The sequence below is a fragment of the Aptenodytes patagonicus genome, chromosome 25 (genome assembly GCF_965638725.1).
Source record: "Aptenodytes patagonicus chromosome 25, bAptPat1.pri.cur, whole genome shotgun sequence".
NCBI lineage: Eukaryota > Metazoa > Chordata > Aves > Sphenisciformes > Spheniscidae > Aptenodytes > Aptenodytes patagonicus.
This window is the reverse complement of record NC_134973.1, coordinates 3,427,767-3,448,249: the sequence shown is the minus strand read 5'-3', so window position 1 is coordinate 3,448,249 and position 20,483 is coordinate 3,427,767. Positions and strand designations below refer to the sequence as shown.

At 50.1% G+C, this 20,483-nt stretch overlaps 1 protein-coding gene across 13 annotated transcripts in view; it reads left to right on the top strand.

The window, feature by feature from the left end:
* The window catches only part of PTPRS (protein tyrosine phosphatase receptor type S), a 165,074-nt gene that overhangs the window by 51,852 nt on the left and 92,739 nt on the right, over positions 1 to 20,483 (top strand). For all 13 annotated transcript variants that reach the window (XM_076359506.1, XM_076359511.1, XM_076359504.1 and 10 more), the window contains one exon: positions 12,436 to 12,603. In XM_076359506.1, the coding sequence (XP_076215621.1) occupies positions 12,516 to 12,603 (88 nt within the window). In that variant the 5' untranslated portion in view covers positions 12,436 to 12,515. The remainder of the gene's footprint in view (positions 1 to 12,435; positions 12,604 to 20,483) is intronic.

Below are 20,483 nucleotides of genomic sequence, written 5' to 3'. Positions count from 1 at the left end.
GGCCCAAGGCAGCATCATGCGTTTGGAAGTCGTTTGAGGCAGATGCATGCCCGGCCTTCTTAAAAACCTGCAGTGATGGTGTTCCCGTCCCTGCGCTGTGCTCCCCGTCTGCCTGCGCTGCCTGGCTGTGGCCCCACTGCCAGCTCAGCCCCACACAGCCTCTCCTGCAGGGCGCCGGCAATGTCCTCCCCTGGGGAAATGCTCCACGTCACCCCCCCGGACCGGCCACACCGTCCCCCACTTCTGGTGAAAGGGAGAGCATGGGGGATTCTCATCTCATCTTGTTTTAGGAAATTTGAGCACAAGAAACTGTTTTCCAGCAAGGTGGAACCCCTGAGCGGTGCAGACAGGTCTGAGCTGGGATGGGGAAAGCTGTGGGTCAGCTCAAATCAGAGAGTGTCGGGGCTTGAGGGGTTATAAAACCTGAGTGTGTTGCAGAGGGGGCTCAGCCCCGTTTCGCCCATCTCTGCTCCCCTTGCGCAGGGAGAAAGCGGAAAGTTTTGCCTTTCAGGGGACGGCAGATTTCTCCCTTCATTAATTGATGGGACAGAAAAAGTTGCATTTCCCAGTGACTCCAGATGGTACAGCAAGAATAAAAGCATTTTCTGCAATATGGTGGCTTCTGCGCGTCCGAAGGAGAGATTTATTGTTGGACCCGTTCCTGTTTGGCTCAGTGCCTCTGAAGATGGACAAGTCATTACCGCGTGCTCTCGCTGGCTGGGCGGGCAGAGGGGTCGTGGGCTCTGGAAAGCTTCCTGCAGCCGCACTCATCAAGAGGGAAAGAATCTGCTTTTATGAGGCAGTGCTCTTCCTGCCCTGCTGAAAATGGAGGACAAAAAGCATCCTTCTCCCTGGCCAGGCTTAGCCCGTTGCATGCTGATGGTCTTCACCTGCCGAGTAAATATTATTGCATGTTTAATTCATTGCCCACTTCTCACAGGGGGTGTGCGGGCGTGTGCATATGTGCTGTTCAGCGTTACAAAAACATTGTCGTGAATACTCAGCCAGCCTACTCAGAAAAATCTCTTTGCCTGATCTTTGTGATGATTGACTGGTAACAAAGGCACCTAGATGATCTCACCAGCTTGTCAAAAAAACCCCCTTATGTTGGTTTAAAGTAAAATATAAAATGACGCGCCTACCAGGTGGAGACTTTTGGGTAATGGGTAGGTTCTCGCAGGGTCCTCTTGCGAGCTCCTTTCCTACAGCCTGCTGTAGAAGGGATATTATCAATCTCCAAATGCTTATAAATGTTTTAAGCCGCCTCTGATGCATCGCTGGTGTGGACAGGCTGCGTATGAGTTGCTTTATCTTAACCAATGAAATGCAGCTACCTCTGGGGTGGGATGTCTGTTAGCCTGGCAAGACCGTGCTGCTACCGCTGCTCAGAGCAGAAAGGGAGGAAAATCATATTTAATAGAAGTAACCCAGCAGGGTGAGATCAGGCTGTCAGGCAGGAGCTGGAGTATCGCGAGGATGATGTTACTCCCAGTTTCTGCTTATTTAGCAGCCTCTTAATTTTGCATCTTGTATGGAAGATGAAAATTGCAGCAAAGCCCTGCTTGGCCGAGCTGCTCAGCTCAGAAGCGTTCCTGGCTTGCGCCACTCGGGTGTTGCTGCCTGCTGGTCTGTTTTATAGGGCTTCATTCAGTGCATTAAGGTAACTCCTGGAGGCACCTGCTACAGCTGGGGGTCTCTACAAGCATGTGACAAGAGCCAGAGGCTTCCCTAGACATACAGGCCAGAATTAAATCAGAGGGAAAGCAAGCACGGAGTGTGGACACAGCTTCCTAGCCCTGTTGCTGACCTTGAGCAGTGCAGCCTAAGACTCTGTCCAGTCTGCTCTGGTGTCTGCTGGTCTGCAGGGCTCCACCAGCCCAAGCAGTGACCTAGCATCCTCCCAGCTTAGCTCTTAAATTCAGATGAGATCATGGCAGCGAGTGATGGATGGGGTTTTTTCCTTTCTCTCCTCCTTTCTTAATCTCCCCTGGCTGGTGGGTCTGAGACACAGGATTCCTGCCAGAGCAAGGGAAGGGATTTGCTCATCCTCTGTCTTGCAAGCTCAAAACCAAATCCTCTTTATGGAGTTTAACCTCCTGTGTTGGCTGGCAGGGCTGGAGCATCTGGCAAGGAAATGGTGGGGGGAGAGATACTGAAGGAAAAGGCAGGTTGAACTAGAGAGAGGGGAGGACCGGGAACCTGTGCCCTCAGTGCCCAAGGGGTGCACTCTGCCTTTGTGTTGGTCTTGATTGCAGCGTGCTTGATCCTGGGGTGGAAAAAACGTATGGAGGCGTTGATGGGCCTGTGGCTGTGGGAGCCACGTTGCCCTGTGTGCTGGCCAGCAGTGGGTCCTTGTGGCAGGGTGGAGCGTCCCCAGTGCGCAGAGGTTGGGTGAATGTCCTCCCATGCAGGGCTCCTGAGCAGGCTGCCACAAAACCCAGGGAAGACAGCACTTACTAATAACCTTGATTAGCTTTACTTGCTGATCACTAATCAGCAAGATGCAAGCCGTGGCGGCGAAGCCAGCTCTACAGTATGGACCAAGAAAGACAAGCCTTTCTATCTTTCTTACTGCAGCTCAGGATCCCTGTCCTCACTTGCTGGGGGATTTGCTGGTATGGTTGTGCTGTGCAGAGAGCAGAGCAGCCGGGCTCACACTCTTGTTTCCACTGCTGCTTCTAATCCTTCCTAGTTGAAGCACGACTGTACCTTTTTCATGGGGTGTGAGGAAACAAAACAGATCATCAGCTGCACTGTTGCCACAATGATTTTCATTTACCACCAAATAGTAATTAGGCTAAACTTTGCTTGTTTGCTTCACTATTTTTATTTCCTCTCATTTGTTTTTTGCTGATAAGTGGAGTGTGTGCAGGCGGCTCCATCCTCACGCAGGGACCGCAGCACTCCTGTGTCATCCTCCAGCCTGGCTACCCAGAGATTTGCAGACAAGAGTGGCCATGTCACGTACAGGCCATAGAAGGAAATGTATTTCTTTCCTTTTTTGTTTCCCAAGGCTTTAGGCTTGCCTTTATGTGGGCTTGAGCTGTTCCAGCCTCTGGGGTTTAATTGCCTCTTCGTGAAAGAGAAAGCAAGGGCAGTCCCTCTGTGTCTCTTGGCCATGGGAGACCCTAAAAATGATAAGCAGGGGATTAAATTTTCCTTTGTCTCAGTGTAAATCCAAACCAGCTCCATGTTAGTCAACAGGAGCCTCTCTGGGTTCAGTGGGGTGTGAGGGAGCGGAGTCCTTGCCTGATCTGTACTGGTTAACTGAAATTCTCCAGGGTGTTGTGTTCGGAGTGAGTTTTGTTGTTTGGTTTTGGCCTGAGGTGTGCGTGCATGCAGTTTGGGCCTATTTTGGGGGTATTTCTATCGTAGCTCATAGTATCGGGAACTGTGTCTAGCTGGGGGAAAAAAGAGTGATGCAAAATCTGGACAAAGCTTGGGGGTGTTAGCGCTCCCCTCCCTGGGGTGATACTGGTGGCGGAGGGGTGCCTGCACCGGGTGGTGAGCTTCCGTGGGAGCACCAGGAGGGTCCCGCTGCCGCCCTCCTGCGGGGCCCATCAAGCTGCCCGGGTGCTCGGCGTCGGGTTCGATGGAGAGCTCCGAGGAGCCCAAGCGCAGATGAAGATAACAAATGGAGGCAATCGATCAGCAATTGCCTGTAATGAGAAGGTCATTCTTGCGAGAGGGCTGGTGACATCCTACACCGGTCCAGCACTCTGAGCTGGAACTGATAAAGTACCCTCATGTTCCTAATTAACTTTCTTTCTTTAATTTTTTTTTCCTTTCGATTTTTCATCTCTCTTCTGTCTTCTGCTTGGGCTGAATGCTGGTGAAAGATGCTTTGCTTGGACTCAAACTCATAGCAGCAATAGGTGGGCAGGTTGCCTCACTCGGCCGCAGCCCTGCCCTGGAGCGATGGACCTCTGCGGGGCAGTGACTGACCTCCTGTGCTCCTGGCACGGCTGGGGCTGGGAACCCACCAGTTATCCTCAGGGGAGGGTTTGCACAAGACTCTTTGGTATCAGTCACCTATTTTGTGAGAAAGCAGCTTAAGTTGCCCTCAGAGGGTAGCAGAAGGCTGGAGGAAGGCCAGACAGGTTTCCATCAGCAGCTGCCGTCAGCGAGGAGCAGTGTTGTCAGCCCCAGGAATGGGGTTTGACCCCCCTGCTTGCACAGGGGTTTTGGGGTGAAGGAGGGGGCTGTCACTCCCTCCTGCTGCTAACAGCAAAGGGAGTCCCCACGCAGACCTGGCAGAGGGAGCGGGTGGTTTGGAGGATGGAAGAAGGTTGCAAGATGCGGCAGCATCCAAGTTGCTGTGTGAAGGGAACAGTAAGCCAAAGCTGGAGGGATTAGCCTGCTCAGAGGGGCAGATGCCATCTGAATGGGCTCTTCCCAGTACAGGTCATCTTCATGCCATGCTGCAAGTCAGAAAAGCACTGGTTCCTCATTGTTGAGTGTTTTTCTCATATGTTCTTAGTTCGACACACACAGATGTGAGTCCAGGAAGTCTTTCCTCCCCAGGAAGGTGGAGCACTGATCTGAACCTTCATTTGATCTGGGGTGGAAAAATGCTTTTTCTTAGCTTGGACTCCAGACATGAGAAAAGCTGTTGCAGTTTTGCTGGGGGTGGGCTGTTGTTTGGTTGGGCTCTTTGTCGAGTTTTTTTTCTTTTTTTTCTTTTTTCCTCTGCTTTGTTTGAGTGGTGCTTGATATCTCTGATTTGGAAAAGGTCCAGTGACGATTATGGCCACTTTGCCCAGGTTGCAGGATTATGGCCATCCTGCAGCCCAGGATGGCTGTGATGGGGAGAGGTGTTAGTGCTCCTGCCAGTGCAGGAATTTTGGAGCGAGGATTTGTGTAAAGGGACACAGACCTGCAGGTTGCTAGCGACCAACATGACTATAAATGATGTCAAGTCCCTTGGGAGGGATGGTGTGTATATGCAGGAACTGCAGCCCGGTGCATTTGCTGTAGGTCAGAAGTGGGCATATATCCCTTTTCTTCAGACTTGTTCAGGAATCCCTACCTGCTGAAAACATTTGGGCCAAAGGAAAAAAAAAAAAGATTTTGGTATTTTTTTAAATCATATGTCATCTTAGTTGGCAGTGTGCCTAGTGTCCCAAAGGCCAAAGCGATTTGGTGCTGGGTGTGTGCTCCTTTGCTAACCTGCGCTGCCCCGCCGGTCTTGAGCACGTTGCAATAACCTGGCATCACCCATCTGCTTGGCTCCCAGGCTTGGGGCGCAGGTGCTTTGGGAGGGGGATGTTGGTGATTTTCTCTTTAGCGTTATTTTCTCGCAGAAGATAATATTTATTCCCCTTGCGGAGGCTGGCTGGTGCGCAGTGCTGAGGATGCTGTGAGATGAGGCTGACGGGCGATTATTTACCTGGCGCTGTTGGCGTGCGTGTGGCGAGCGCAAAGACGAGATGCAGTCTGTGCCCCAAGGAACTCCCAGTCTGTCAGGCAGCTAAGCTGGGGCTAATGATGAATGACTTCCTAAATAAAGAAATAAAGCTGGAAGGCCTGAAAAAAGAAACTCAAAGTATTACCCTGAACCACAAGGAAATGTAGTTGTCGACGATCGCTGATGCTGTCAGGCACTCAGCAAAGATCTGCGATGGTTTGTTGGTAAATGCTAAACGATGGTGTGTGTTTGCATGTGAGCGAGGGGAAGGGCAAGGGGATGAGGCGGAGGGGAATGTGGTCCTGGGTCAGATTCTTCCCTGCCTCATGCCTTTGTGCATCCCGGAGGAGAGCCTAGCTCCTGCCCTGCGTGCACAGAGGCAGAGGAGAAGCCACGTTTTCAGCCCAGCTCTGCGCTGGGCCCAGGAGGATGCTCCTGGGATTTCTGGTCGCTCCAGCATTGCCTCCCTCTCGTTGGCGATGCCGTGGTGCTGTCACCGGCACAGGCTTTTTGCTCTGCCTTCATTGCAGCAGGGGTGGTCCTTTGGGGTCCTCCCTGGGCTGCGACCGCAGCGCCCCAGAGCGTGGGTGGGCTTGGGGTTAACAGGGGTGCAGCCTGGCCAGGGGAGCTGTGCTTCCTCTTCCTGCTCGTCCCCTCGCTGCCGGTTGCCTCTGGCTGTGGTGATGTCCCCTCTGCCCCTGTCTGTGCTGCGCTGCACCTGCTGAACGCTTCCTGGCCGCCACAGATACATCACCGCTTGTCAGAGCTGTCACTGCGGGGAACACGGTGGGGGGAAATTAATTTCTCCTGACGATTCGAACCCAACTCGGAGCTCTCCTGTCTCATTTCTCCTGCAGTGACCACGGCTTAACCCTCGCCATGCCATCATGAGTTATCAAGAGTAGCATCTCTTGCAACACCTGCACTGCTGCACCCCAAAATGCCCCTCGTGCCTATTGCTTGGGGACAGTGCTGGGCACTTCGCATGTGTGGGAGGACCAGAAATGCCACAGGAAGAAAGAAAAAGGGGGGTGTGTGTGCGTGTGTGTGCAAACACAGCAAGAGGCAGTATGACTTCATGCTTGGAGCGCTGTCTTAGTGTGCAGTTTCTTCTGGTTTCCCACGTTGTAAAAAGGGATAATACTGTCATATTAAAGCACTTGGAGATCTGGGGATGAAAAGCAGCATATAGGACCAGGACAGTCCTGATCAAAGCTCTTTTTTCTCCATCTGTGTTTGTTTCCCCATGGAAGATAATACTCTGCTTCTTTCCTGTAAATATTTTTTTTAAGATCTAAGTAACTCCCTGATAGATAAACAGTCATGCTTAGCTCTGAAGGATCTCTACTGGCTGCTCTAATTGTGTTTGCCAAGACCATGGTCTGTGTTTTGAAGTGGGCTGGGGAGTTGCATTCGAGTGTAGAGGAGGAACTGCGTCCAGCAGCTATGGAGGGGAAGGGGCTGACTTGGAAATACTCCGACACCTCATTTTTTGGGCAGGATCATGCGTCTTTTGAGATCAGTCATTTCTGCACAGCCCTCGGAACTGAGCACCTAAAGCCACCAGTTAGTCTTGAGGTGAGCTTTGCTGGTGGACGGGGGTTGTATTTCTTTTATTAAGGTGTATTGAAGCGCTGTGGGGAAGGTGGATCCTGTGGGAGACGGGAGCATGGCAGTCTAGTATGCCCTGGCAGAGACAGGTCCTCTGAGCAGCAACAGGCTCCCACATATCCGGGGCGTCTTTGCTGAGATGAAGTGGCCCAGAAGGCAAAGTCATTTTGGGGGCTTTGCTGGCCTGATGAGCGTGATTCAGCACGCACAGGGAGGTCTGCAGAGCGTTAGGAGTCTCCCTGTTGTGGGGGAAGGATGTGCACGGTTCTGGCACTGGGTCTCGCTGGGACTTTTAGCATTTTGCTTTTGTGGCTGGCAGGTTTGTTTTGTTTTTTCTCTCCCCTGAGCTAACCCTGTGAGCAGCAGCAACGATGCTGTTGCGTGCAGATCCGGCTCTCTGGGTGAGCTTCCTCAGGGGCTCTCCTATCTAATCCAGATTTGAGGTCGAGTGGCTGCTTTTCGAGCAGAGGCATCAACAGCATCTCCCTCTCTGCCCCAAGACTGGCTTCCAAGTGCCTGATCAGGAACTACGGTGGCTGTGGTCTCTCCCCTGCTATTAAATAGCGTTTAGCTGGTCAGCATCTTAGCGGGTGGGGAGGAGGAAATGAGTGTCAGAAACATATACTTTGAAGCTCATATCTTCATGCTCTGTTTCCCCAGGAAAAAAAGGGTAGTATTTGCCAGCAAAGCAACCTGGATGTGCGACATGGGCCACGCGGGCTTCCAGGGACAGACAGCATTGCATGTTGGCATCTCCTTCCTCCTCAGCACCCCTGGGGAAGGTCCCACGGTGGAGTCCTGGGGCCAGATCCCAGCAGGCAGCTGCCCACATTGCATGAGCCACCAGCGCTGGCATCCCCGTCCCAGCCCTGGTGGGGCTGGGTTTGCCGAGGGCAGGGTGTTAGACAGGAGCAAGATAGAAATGTGGGGTGGCGAATTCAAATTTCATCTCTCCCCTCCCCAGGGGAGGTGACAAATGAGCTAGTGGTTGTGCTAAAAGCTTTTCTTTCTTCCTTTAAAGAGGTTGCTGGGAGGAAATGAAGTGACCCACTGACCTTTGCTAATACGCAGCACAAACTAAGCTGGTGCTGCTGGAAGGAAAAGAGACCTCAGTGCAGCCCTCTGCCTGCAAGGTGTTTGCTTCGATTGATGTGTCTAATGGGAGTAATTCTCCCACAGCAGCTACTGAAAATGAAGATGTTTAATCATCCACTAGATCTGTGTGGAATTTTTTGCAGAGAATTTCTTTAAAATCGCCCTTCTCCTTTTCACATGCAGGTGAAACAGAAGAGAAGCCTAAATGCATTTTTGTGAATTTTTTTCAAGTTGTTATATTCTAATGAATCTGAAATGAAGGCATGATCCCTCCCTCCTGGTTTTTTTTTTTAAATGCAGAGCAAACGTTTCAATCACTGGCTCCATGGGGGCTAAGAAAAAGTAACAAATGGCAAAATACCTGCATAGCTCTGACCCATCCCAATGTCTGTAACTGTGCAGACACTTGTTTTTAGCAGCATTTCCCGCAGGCTCCCTCTTTAAGCAGCAGGGGCCAAGCCAGCCAAACTGGTCTGTAGATAAAGCCCCTTCCTCCTGTATTCCCTCGGATACGCAAAGTAGCTTAAGGGAGTTAGATGTCCAGCACCCTCTGAAATGGGAGTTACTGGGAGGAAAATCTTCAAAAGCATCTTAGCGGCTTAGGTTAAGTCCCTTTGACTCTCAGCAGAACTTAAGCTCTTAAGAAATGTAGGTGCTTTTGAGAATTTTACCCTTTGTGCCTAGCACCCTTGGGTCCCTGGAGATCCCTAGCTCAGTACTGGCTACAGTACAGTACAGTGGAGCCACAACAGGAGGCTGCTTCTTGCAAACACTTCTCAGTTGTATTATTTTTAATAATACTCTTCAAGACCCTGTGCTCAGTGCTTACAAGACGCACACATGTACATGTACACACATACTTAGAGCTAGAGATCAGGCAGTGCACAAGAATGAATGCCTTACAGGAGCTCTTTTACTGTAAGAATTAATCTTATTCCTGAAATGTGACCGTATCTAGCACAAATCTGACCCCATTGGGAGCCATGGCTTCACTTAATTGCATTCTTTAGCAAGGATTGAGGTCTATTAGGTGGCTTGCTTGTGTTGCAGGAGATCCTGTGCCAGAGAATTTAGTGAGGGTTTGCAGGTCTGTGGAGCAGTGCAGGAAAACTGCTATTATGTTTAGTTATATGGTGCCAGGAGCTTGGCTGGGTGCAGGCAGGCAGGAGGACTGATGCAAACCTGCTTCAAAGAGCATAGACAAGGTAAGCCGTGCACATGCAGAGGAGGGGAGATGATGAAACCCTTGTGATTTGAGCATTCATCAAAGCAATTCCCACTTGAATCCAGCACAGCCAGGAGGGCAGGAGAGCTTTGTTGCGTGATAGCTGGGTTTCCAAATGTTGCGTGTTCCACATTGTAGGCAGGAATTGTGCAGTGGATGAGAGTCTGTTTCCACTCTCCCTATTGCCAGGGTGCTACCAAGAAAGCAGAGCAAACTCCTGTCCCAGTCTCTCCTTGATATCCGCAGGGGAACCAGGTGGGTGCACATCTTAGTGTCCTGAAAATCCCGTGTCCAGGGGGAGGCAGCCAGTGACGTACCTGCTCTGAAGGATGAGTTGCTGGATTGAAGTTGACATGTCCTAATAGCTCTGCCAGCACTTTCTGTCTCCTTCAAGGGCTTGGGAAGCACATTAGCACCGGAGCGGAAGTGTCACCCTCTGGCATCTCCTTCTCTAATCTTGGAGCTGTTGCTGTATCCCCTTTACCAGACCTTCTCTATCGGAGCCCGTTACATGGCATGAAAAGCCGTGTAGATGTGGGAGAGCGGAGCTGCCAGGCTCCTCTCTTTGGAGGAGGTGGAACGTTTCCCTGACATGCCTGCATTTGGGTCCATCATCGGGGGGACTTTGGGGGCATGCTGCATGGGGCAGCGCAGCCTCTTGGCTGGTCTGAGCTGTGGAAGGTCGCTGGTGCCGCATTTGGAGAGCAGACAGGGCTCAAGGAGGTGTTTGGTGGCATTTACTGGGACTGCGGGGGAGGATATTGCTCTGCTACAGTAAAACGAATTTCTGAAATGCTGGCTGAGCTAGCCATTTTTTTTTGATATAGAGAACTAAAATGGTTGGGAGGATGCTTGCTCTCTCCGACTCCTGCCCTCTCCCCCTCCAGCCTCGCTGGTGGGAACTAGGAGCTGCATGACTGAAGCAAGGAGAAGGGAGAGCCAGCGAACAGCAGCTCTGTTCCATTTGTTGTTCTGGCATTGATACCACATCCCCAGTTTAATTAACAGTTACCATCGCAGCTATTCATAATGTTCCCGGTCTCTGCTCGCCTCTGACAACAACAAAAGAAACCCCAACGTGGTGTTCTGCACCCTGGAACCTGCGAACCCCCCGTTAAGTCTAGCTGGAGCCTCTGTTTCTCTAAGTGTGTCTAGAACAAACATTTGAAGAGATTCCTAGTGGTATAATCCAGATTTTTTTCTCTTTTTTGTGATAGTATTGGTATTTATGCTCGGTTTTCACAAGCCAGCACTGAAGCACGATGGATCTAGACTAGCACAGAGCAGACAGCAGAGGCTTTGTAATCCTCAAAGTGCAAGTCCAAAGCTTCTCTCTGAAAAGTTGCTCTTTAGGGCTGAGTACATATGGGGACTTCTTGTTTATCCTGACTTTTCTTTTAATTCTGTACAGTTCAGCCTTGGAGAGTTAATGGGACAGAAAAAGATTAAAATGCCCCTTCACACTGCCTGTCCCGATGGTCTCATACCCTGTTGTGTATCAGAAAGCTTAAGCCCCCTTAGTCCTTTTAAAGCCTTTGATCGCTGTACAATATCTCCTGCCTGGCTTTTCTCCAAAAGGTGATAAACCCGGGTTTTGATTTTTAATTGGGGTAACTGATAGCAGGAAGGAATCTGTACGGATCTGAGAGCGTCCTTCACACAACTCTAGCCCATTATTCTGGTGATCAGAGCCTGTCTGATGGAGGAACCTCGTAGCCGCTGACCCTACGAGGAGGTTGTGGCTGCAGTTTTCACTGTCTCTTTCCTCTATTTTCAGCCCTTCTGGGGCAAAGCTCGCCTCTCTGACTGAAGGAAGCGTTTACTAGTATTGGCACATAGGACTGGGGTAGTTGCTAAGAATACAGCTCCCCTAATGCCATTCCAGCTTTGCAAAGGGATCAGGATAAAGCTGTAAGCAGGCAGCTCTGTTTGGAGCCAGGAGTTGTCTCCATGGAAATGTGCCGGCAGGGCAAGGGGAGCAGGCTGGTGCTGAGCTTGCTCTCCCCTGTTGCAGCCGTGCTAATATGCTGATGCTGTCCTGCAGCCACGTTCTGCCACGTCCAGGGCAGAAGCGGTCAGGAGAAGGTCTCTCCTGCATCCTCTGGAGGTTGTGTTTGCTTGCTGTGTCTTTTGGTCTGTCAGGATCAACTATGGTACCCCCTGCTTCAGGCTTTTTCTCTTCCAGTTTTGTGTTAGCTCAGTAATGAGGCTCCTCCATGTGTTGCAGGTGGGGAAACTGAGGCACCGAGCAGGGTAGGGACTCTCGGACATGCAAAATAGCTGCTGTAATCCCAGCCCTGGTAAGAAGCATGGGAAGCTCACCAGCATGCATTTGCCTTGCAAGAGGGGCTCTGGGACACCCACACTGTTTCCAGGGCTGAGGTTCAGGTTTGCTGTGTTGGGGTGAGTGCTGCACTGCACAGAGCCTGCCTGGGCAGGAAAGAAATCCCTCCCCCAACAGCACGTATCCTCAGCAAACAAAAGGGGACATAGGGGAGAGATCTCCTGCTTCATCTTCCCTCTTGTGGGGGATCTTTTTTCTTCCTTCCTGGATTTTTCATGTGTGAGGTTTCAGTTTTTCTTCCCCTGCCCTGCACTTTTGTGGAAAAATTGCCCTTTAAGAGGGTCCCTGGGCCCTGTCAGGTCAGATCTCTTCACACCTCATTGCTCGTGTGCTGCTCGGCCAGCGCTGCCTTTCTCCCGTGTTGGGGAGGGGAGAGAAGCCGACGGGTGTTAAACTTCAAACACGGGCTCTGCACAGTTGGTGCCTCCTGATTACGCTTCTCTTTCTTGTGCCGTTCTCTCTCTTTGTGTGAGTGCGTGCACGGAAATTCGCCATTAGCTGCCGAGGCAGGGAGGCTGGAGCAGGCTGGACTCGTGCCCCCACCAGTCCGCTTGGTGATGGAGCTGACCAAGTCCTTGGTGGCATCAAGGCGAAGGGCTGCCTGGCCTCCCTGCAGGGACCGTGCACAGCAATCGCTTTCTCGGGACCCCGCTGCCTCTCTGGGCTCTGTTCGTCTGCCCCCTCCCTCTGCAATGTCAGCTGCCCTCCTTCCTCTCTCTAAGTGCTCTCCCCTTTGCATTTGTGCATCCACAGGTGCTGACAACGCTGGGGAGACGCTGAGAGTCCTGCTGACCCGGAGCCTTCCCGGCTGGGGCTGAAGGCCGTTGCAGAGGATGAGGATCCTTCCCAGCCCTGGGATGTCTTCGCTGGTCTCCCTCGTGAACCTCCTCTCCGTGCTGCTGATAGGCTGCGTAGCTGAAAGTAAGTGACTGCTGTCCCCCTGCCCCTTTTTTTTTACCCATGCTTCACCTCCCCTGGAGAAGGACAGCAGGAGCAGGCTTTGGTGCTTAAAGCCAGCAAACGTATCCCCACCTTTTTAGTGTTAAGGAAGTGCTCGGTACCTGATCATGTGTCTTAATTTTCCAGCATCTTTAGCTTTCCACCAGTGCCTTCCTGTTGTTCCCAGTCCCGCCTTAGAGGGACATTATAGGGCAGCTAGGTCCTCGCAGCCTGGTTTGAATCTCGGGTTGCCCCTAAGACTGCCAAAGAGCTGGAGAGAAGGGGAGGGAACTGCCTGACAGCTCTTGCCGGAGCCTTCCTCACCCTTCTCCCGGCCCCATCTCCACCAGCTCGCCCATATTATCTTCTCCTGCTCTTGCCTTTCAGGCATCTGTCAGACACTAGTGACCGTTGTCATGTTACTTGCTGGGGCTGGATTCAAAACGGCATCTGAAGAAAGAGTATTATGTTTCTCCTTCCCCTGAGTGAACCAGTTCCAGTTTAACACAGTTTTTATCTTTGCTGCCTTTCAGTTCTTGCTTTAAAAAATGAAAAGGGGAAGAAAAAAAAAAGTTAAAATCTTCAGCAACTTGAATGTAATGTTCCTTCGACATGAAGGCTGATCACTCAGGATCAGTGGGGAATAGATTCTTCCAAGCTGATTGAATTATGACCTTTTTTTTTTTCTTCCCCAGCAAAGCTGCTTGAAGCTGGTGAGAGGGCTGCTCTGGTCAGCGTAGCCCTTGACAGCTTTTAACGTAACCGCTTCGTTATCAGGGTTTACTAAGATGACGTGATCACCAGGGATTGAATGGATCCTTGACCTTTTGTTGCTGGGAGATTTTTTTTGAACAGTGCTTTCTATCTTCTCTTCAGTAGGCGAGTGGGGATATATTTGCCCTTGCCTCACTCCTAAGTTTTTTTCGGTTCATGCTTAGCCCCTCTTTGCAAGGAGGTATATTCATGTGCAGAAAAATAATGTTTCCTTTTGTTCTTTTTTCATTTAATAAGCCCAAGAAGTGAGTTGGGCTCTGGGAGGTTCGCTGTAGGGCTGCTTTTTTGGTGTGTAGCTGTGGGTCAGTCTGTACCTCAGATGGTGTCGGTGGCATTCATAAAGACATACTCAAGCTTCGGTTTGAGCTGCCTGTCTTGAGTAGCCGGAACGGTGCAGTGTTTGGCAGCAAGGAACCTGGCACGAGCCTTTTGCCCAAGTATTCATCCAGGGTCCTACTTGGATGTTGCAGCTGATGCTCTTGCAGGTTCTCTATGAGCACCCAGGGTAGATGGTTAAAGCTAGCTGCTGTGCTCCACCTGGGTTCAGGGTGGCCTTGTTGGCTTGTGAAAGTGGGCACTGGTGGTAGGTAGGCTGCATTGGCTTCTGCAAAAGCAGGAGACTGCAAGCAGAAAACTCCATTCCTGGCTCTTTGTGCAATAGAGTCAGGAGAGGAGGGGACGCTTGCGGTGGAAAATCCAGTGTCAGGGCTCCAGGGTCCCATTCCTGCCACTGGTGTGCTGTAACACTCCTGGCCGAATCACTTTGTCCTCTTGTTTTCAAAGCAGGCAGTGCAGCTTTGCAGGCACAGATGGAGAGTTCATGTGTGTGCAAGTGCCTCTCTGTACGAGTAGAGCCCTGATTCATCTATTGTGATGTCTGAGTGCCTGTGAAAACTAGGGTCCTTTTTTCTTGTAAGTGTACACCAAGCCCTGTGTGCTCACTGCTGGGAGCGGGCGCTCTGCAGAATCAGACTTCAGTTTTTCTGTAGTTTTGGTTTTCCTGGGAAGAAATGAGCATCTTTTCTGTCCCTGTCTTCTGTGGGGTGAGATTTGCTCAGAGATTCCAGCAGAGCTGGGAGATCCCACATGCTGTCTGCTACGAAGCACTTCAGGTGGAAATGTGCCCTCAGGAAGGGCTGATGCTGATCAGACGCAGAAGGCACCAGTTGTGTGGCCCAAGCCCTGCTGAAATCTGTCACTGCTCAGCAGACACCTTGCTGCTAGCAGCCAAGTTTCTCTCTCCTGTAGTTCTGCAGTGTCCTTGGATCCTGAACTGTGAGGTTTTGTGCTTTTTTTCCTGTTGCTGCTCACAGATGTACATACGGGAACTTTGCAGGTTGCAGGACTCGGTGTCCGAGGCGGGGCTGCTCTTAGCTGCTTGATGTGCAGATGAAGTTGGGCCAGGCGTTGTCTCTTCTCCTAACCTGTAGAGCATGCCAGCATCTCCCTTACCTTTTTGCCCTTGGGGATGCTCCCCCTTATGTGCCAGTTGTTTGAATTGCTCTGCGGCTGTTGCTATCTGCCTAGTGATGATGAGTCGATAGCTCCTGATTTTGGAGGGGCTGCTGAATTCTGCCTGGAGAGGCCTGGCCTGATGCAGTCAGTAGCATCCGAGCCGGTCTGCAATGCTCCCCACTGAGGCATGCAAACAGCAAACAGCTTTGTCTGTCACAACTGCAGAGACTGTGTGAGGAGCTGTCACTCTGTTCTGACAATGTCCTCTCCCATCAGATGGCCCTGGGCTCTGTCACACTGCCTCTCGCGTAATCCCTTGGCCGGCTTCCATTTGGCTGGCGTTTGCCACGATGCTGACCTGATTTCCTGCCCTAATTCACCAGAGGGGCTGCCAAGGCCTTGCAGCCCCCAGGGCGAGCGATGCCAGGCAGTGCCGGGGTGGTGCCCCTGCCACGGTGGGAAGCCCACATGGCAGGTGGGAAACCGCTGGGATGCTGGCTCTTGGAGGGCACTGTCTTCCCAGCTTCGCAGGGGAATGGCTCCCCTCGCAGCAAAGCGTGGGGCTGAAAGCTTGAACTTGCCTCCTCTTCCAGTGCAGCACTGGAGGAGCTGCGGCCTCTGCAATGAAAGGACCATTAAAATACTTCACTTGTTTCCTGGGCTAATTGATCTCAGTCAGTGATTTAAATCTTTCTATGGCAGGAACATTCTATTTAAAGGAAACTGCTATTTAAACTAAAAAACCAAAGCACCACACTGCTTGCTGCCTGCTGTTCTTCCTTGTGAAGCTGAAGAGGATAATAATTGAAAGGTATAAAGCAGACCTGTTTCTTCTCTTTTTCTTTGGTTGCATGTGGACACTTTCTTTGTTTCTTCTGTATGGTCAAGGGCAGCTATAGAACTGGAAATTGCTAACTCCATGATTATTTTCAATGACCTCTCATTAAATGGAAAGTATTACCATTTTGTTAAGGATTAAGCTCGTTGCACGAGTAACATTGATCGGCATTATTGCAGTGAGTTAGGGGAGGACTTCTCCAAGAGCTGTGCCCTCGTGTGCTGCACAGCCAGAGAGGCAAGTCTCGTGCCCCTTAGAGCTGATAGAAAACCGGACAGCACAGACAGATGAGGTCTGGATATGGGTCCGGGGAGGGAAATAGTTTCCCAAATTGCTGACGTACCTGGGCACAGAACCAAGCCTTGCTGTTTCCCGATCGTGCCTCCAGCCCGAGTCATAAAATTTCTGCAGCGAGCACCTTAAAACATCCCGTTTTGTGCATGCGCAAAATGGGTCTCCTCTCGCTGGCTGTAGCCGGACAGGATGCTCTCCTGCCCGTGCTGTGCAGAGTGCAGCTGCGTTTGGCTGGGGCTTAGGGCAGTGGTCAGGTACTCCTGCCCTCTTGTGCTACCCGAAGGAACAACGTGCGCACTTTAAGTGCCTCTCAGTTGCAGATAAAAAGCCACTTACTGTATAGAAATGTGGTAATTTTTATAACTGAAATCAGCATGCTCGCTGTTTTCAAGTGGATTTTTCCCATTGATTAAACCTTTGCATTTTACAATAGTGCTTTGCTAATTGGTACTTTGCATACACAGAAGGCTGGTGTGTGGCTCTCTCCGCCCCAGCAAAGATTTAATAGCAGATACAGCAGTGAACATTACTTATTACTTAGATTTCCTTCCTTTTATAAATCACATTATAGAACGCTTACTAGCACACTCCGAAGTATTACCATAAATAATTAAATCTAAATTGCAATTGACAAAATAAAAGAATAAAGCCCCTTTTATTATGCCCCCTTGCATTACCCTGGCTTTCTTCCCTTTTAATTGCCCTTGTTCCATCGTTAATTTGCAGAACACAGTAGTTCATGCCGGGTGCATGTGTGCGGGGGGCTCTTGCGCTCCATGAGCTGCAGTGCATCCGTGGAGGCTGGCAGCAGATGGCAGCAAGGGTCGCACCACGCATGCGGGGCTTGCGGAGAGGATGGAAAACATGTGCGGTGAGTTGGGAGAGGCGCTCGTGTAGGTCCATGTTCAGGCTGACAAAGCGGTGCTGCGTTTTGGGAGCCGGTGCAATGAAAAAAGGCGTGTGGAACGTGTGTGCTCCATGCCGCGAGATGTAGGAGCTGGTGGCTGGCTGCACGATTCCTTTCGCTGAGATTCAGATCACAGCGACTTACAGGTGTATCTGACTCCTCTCCTCTGACTGGTCCCTCCCATGCTCTTATCCACAGAGGATTAGCCTCTGCAGCAGAGCTCACAGCTTTTAGCTCTGGAGGTCCTAGCTTTGCTCTGTTGTTGGCCAAGACAGCAGTTGTCAGATAAGATGGTAGTAAAAATCAAGGAGGGTCTATCTTAGACTTGATAGACATGTTAAGATGACATCAGTGGGAGGTGAATCTTTCTCCGCTGTTGGAGAAAGCTGCTCCATTTATAAGTGTTTGAGACTGACTCGTGACAACGCAACAGCGCTGTCCCGAGAGAAGGAAGATGTCGAAATGTGGTGAGGCTGAATTGCCCCACAGGCAATTCAGGTACATGACAGTGTACCTGCTGGGAGATGAGGAGCCGGGGGGATGCTGCAAGAAAAGCTTTTTCCCCTTGGTGGGTGTGGGCTGGAGGGGTAGCAGAAGTTAAGGTGGGGACATACAGGAGGTTGTGTGGTCGGTTGGTAGGTGGTGGAGTTTCTACTTGGTGTTGCACATTGTTCCTTCAGTGAGTAGAGCCTAACGGTGTGCGAGAGGAGGCAGCATCTGAGTTGCATCCTCCCAGGAGGCAGAGATCCCTGCTTCCTTCCCCTGGACCCACTTGCTGCTTGTGTTCCCCATGCACCAGTTGCCTTTGTAGGCAAGGAGACACCTTGCTGTCCTTGTTTCTGAATTGCCCTTTCGTTTGTCACCTTCTCCATCTGCCAGCTGCGATCCAGCCTGCGGTTGCTGAGGGTTCTGGACTAGTTGTTGTCCCACTCAAGGACACCGAATTAAGCTACTGTGTCACCTTGTTTAAGTGCCTGATTAAATTAAACCTTGCCTGTCTGGATCGAGTGATGTATCTTTTTTTTTTTTTTTTTTTTTTTTTTAGATCACTCAAATTGGAAAGTTTGTGTCTTCTATAGAACCAGGAGAGGAAATAAATCATCTTTTGAAAGAGCTTCCTTGGGGGCAGGGGAGGCTGTCACCTCCCAGGTCTCAGCTGTGCCCCACACTGCGACTGCTTATTAGATTAATCTCTGCTGAGGAGCACCTGGGGACAGCAGCAGCCATGGGTGTTTGGGACCCAGTCATGGGTGTCTCCTAGTAAAGGATCTTTTCCCAGCCAGAGGTTCTTGCTGCTCAGCTTCATTAGATGGCTAAGTTAGGGGAAAAGAGCATCTGTTTATTGTGTAAACATGCGGCTTGTGTGAAAATGTCATCTATATAGTGTTTGTGATAGAGAAAATGTATGTCTTCACCATACCTGGATGCCAAAAGTAGGGCTTTTACTCTGCATCAGGCTTTACCAGGAAGCCAATCCTTACTTCTTTGTGACTTTCCCCTTTGGGTGTGCTTTTCACCCAGACAGTTCTTGCACTGGCTGCCAGGAAGGACAGGATCTTTCTGATATCTCACCAAGACCCTGGGTCACATCAGCTTTTCATCTGTCTGGCAAGGTCTGTGTGGTTGTGTCTTTTCAAGACTGACTAGATACGAATCTCCTGGGTCACTAAAGGGAATCTGCGAGGGTATTCCCACCCTTTTTGTGGCCTGGCAAGCCCAATATTATTCTTAGAAGGCAAAGCAGAGTGTTTTTCAAGGACGCCTGACCAGAGGAATGTTGTTCTTCAGTGTGCGTGGGATGGAATCTGGGCTCAAATTGGCCTGTGAGAGACAATCTCTGAAGAACAGTTTTATTTACTCTGTGCCACTGTTCCCCTCCAGTCAAGGATGTTCTCTTGCAACATAATTGGTCCCAGTTCTCACCTTAGAAAGCTGTGATGTTCCCTGTACTGCAGCTGCCTTTAATTTTTCGGGATTGTTAAAGTTCATGAAAACAGTCACGTTTTATGCCATCTGCTGCATGTGGTGGAGCTAACCATCGCATGGGCTGCGGGCTGGGTACTGGATCAGGAGTCAGGAGCGTCCTCGCCCTGTGAATGTACCTTCTCAACCTTCCTTCCCTCCTTTTGCTTGTCTAGATTTGCTTTTTTGAGCAAGGACTTCTCTTGCCATGTTGTTGTCCGGTATAATTAGTCTCAGTCTTGGTTTGGGGTTCTCATACTGCAAACGCTAAATAGTCATGTTACGGTTTGGCAGAAGAGCCACCTATTCCGTCCAAGGGCACAGCAGATAACAGCGTGACTATGGAAGAGATCACAGCTAACCTAGACCTGAAGGTTGCCAGGAGAGAGCATTGTAAATATATTTTGGATGTCTACGGCTAAGATTTTGAAAGGGGATATTGCAATGAATGATTTGAACAGTTGACATGAAGGAGTATGGATTGACCTGTTTTCATAGTATCGTTGCGTAGAGAATTTTTAGCACGTCCCATCTTGCTTGTTGCAGACACGAAACATTGCTGTTTCATACGAGCTTGGTTAAAACCAATGCCACTAGTTTCATCTGTAATGCACAGAATAATTTCTGTTTCCTTTTGAGGCCAAGAGGAAAGGCAAAGCTTTAAAAAAGAAAACATGAAATAGAAGGAGCTGCAACTGGTTTAGCATTCTACAAAGTTTCTCCGAGTCCTCCAAACCTTTAATTGACTCAGGAGCATAAAATTGAGAAGGGGAGAGAGTGAGAGAGCATGCGGAGTGGCGCAAGCGATTTGAATAATTTATTGTCCTTTGAAGTTGCAAGAGAAATTTCAGCTGCCTTGGGGAGTAATTTCTCCCCATTCTGAAAGGGTTTCTCCTTATTTTAAACTCATTCAGAGGATGATAGTTTTGCATTTTCTGCATAATTAATGCGTATAACTCCCCCCCACTCTCACACAACCTCTAAAGAGTGGTGGGGTGATGAAACTTGGTGGTTTTTTTATTAATAAAGTCAAATTAATTTGGTCATGTCCTCTTCCTCCCTCACCTCCGTTAGAATTCGTGGATTTATTAATAAATTAGTCTGAGCATGCTGTTAAGAGTGCCGACACTTACAGATGTTTAGCCTGGACTTTGATTTGTTTGAATGAATTTCTAAAAGACGGTGTAGGATTTTTTCAGTTCCGCTATTAAAGATCACCTTGAGACTGGCTCTCATGTGATCATCCAGTGAGCCAGGAAGATCCTTCAGCTCTCGTTTTTCTTTGTCTGTCTGCGTGGGTAGGATCTGTTTGGTTTTGAGGGCTTTCTTTGTGTGGGTTTTTTTTTTTTCCCCTTTATGAATGCTATGATACTCCCCTTTCCTTACAAGATCTGCTAATTGTGGTTAATTCCAGTAGCTGCCACTTGAGGGACTGCCTTCGCCTGAAAGGGGAAGGCATCTTCTGCCCTGGTGCCTGGAGGGGGCTGCATTACAGCCTTCTGATAAGAAGCCATCCCTCGCATCTCTTGGCAGGTGTCAAACACAAACAGAAATCTGTCCTACTTAAAAAAAAAAAAAGCTCACCTTCCTCAATTACTGTCTTTGATAGAAGAATTTAAGGAGCCCTTGCTG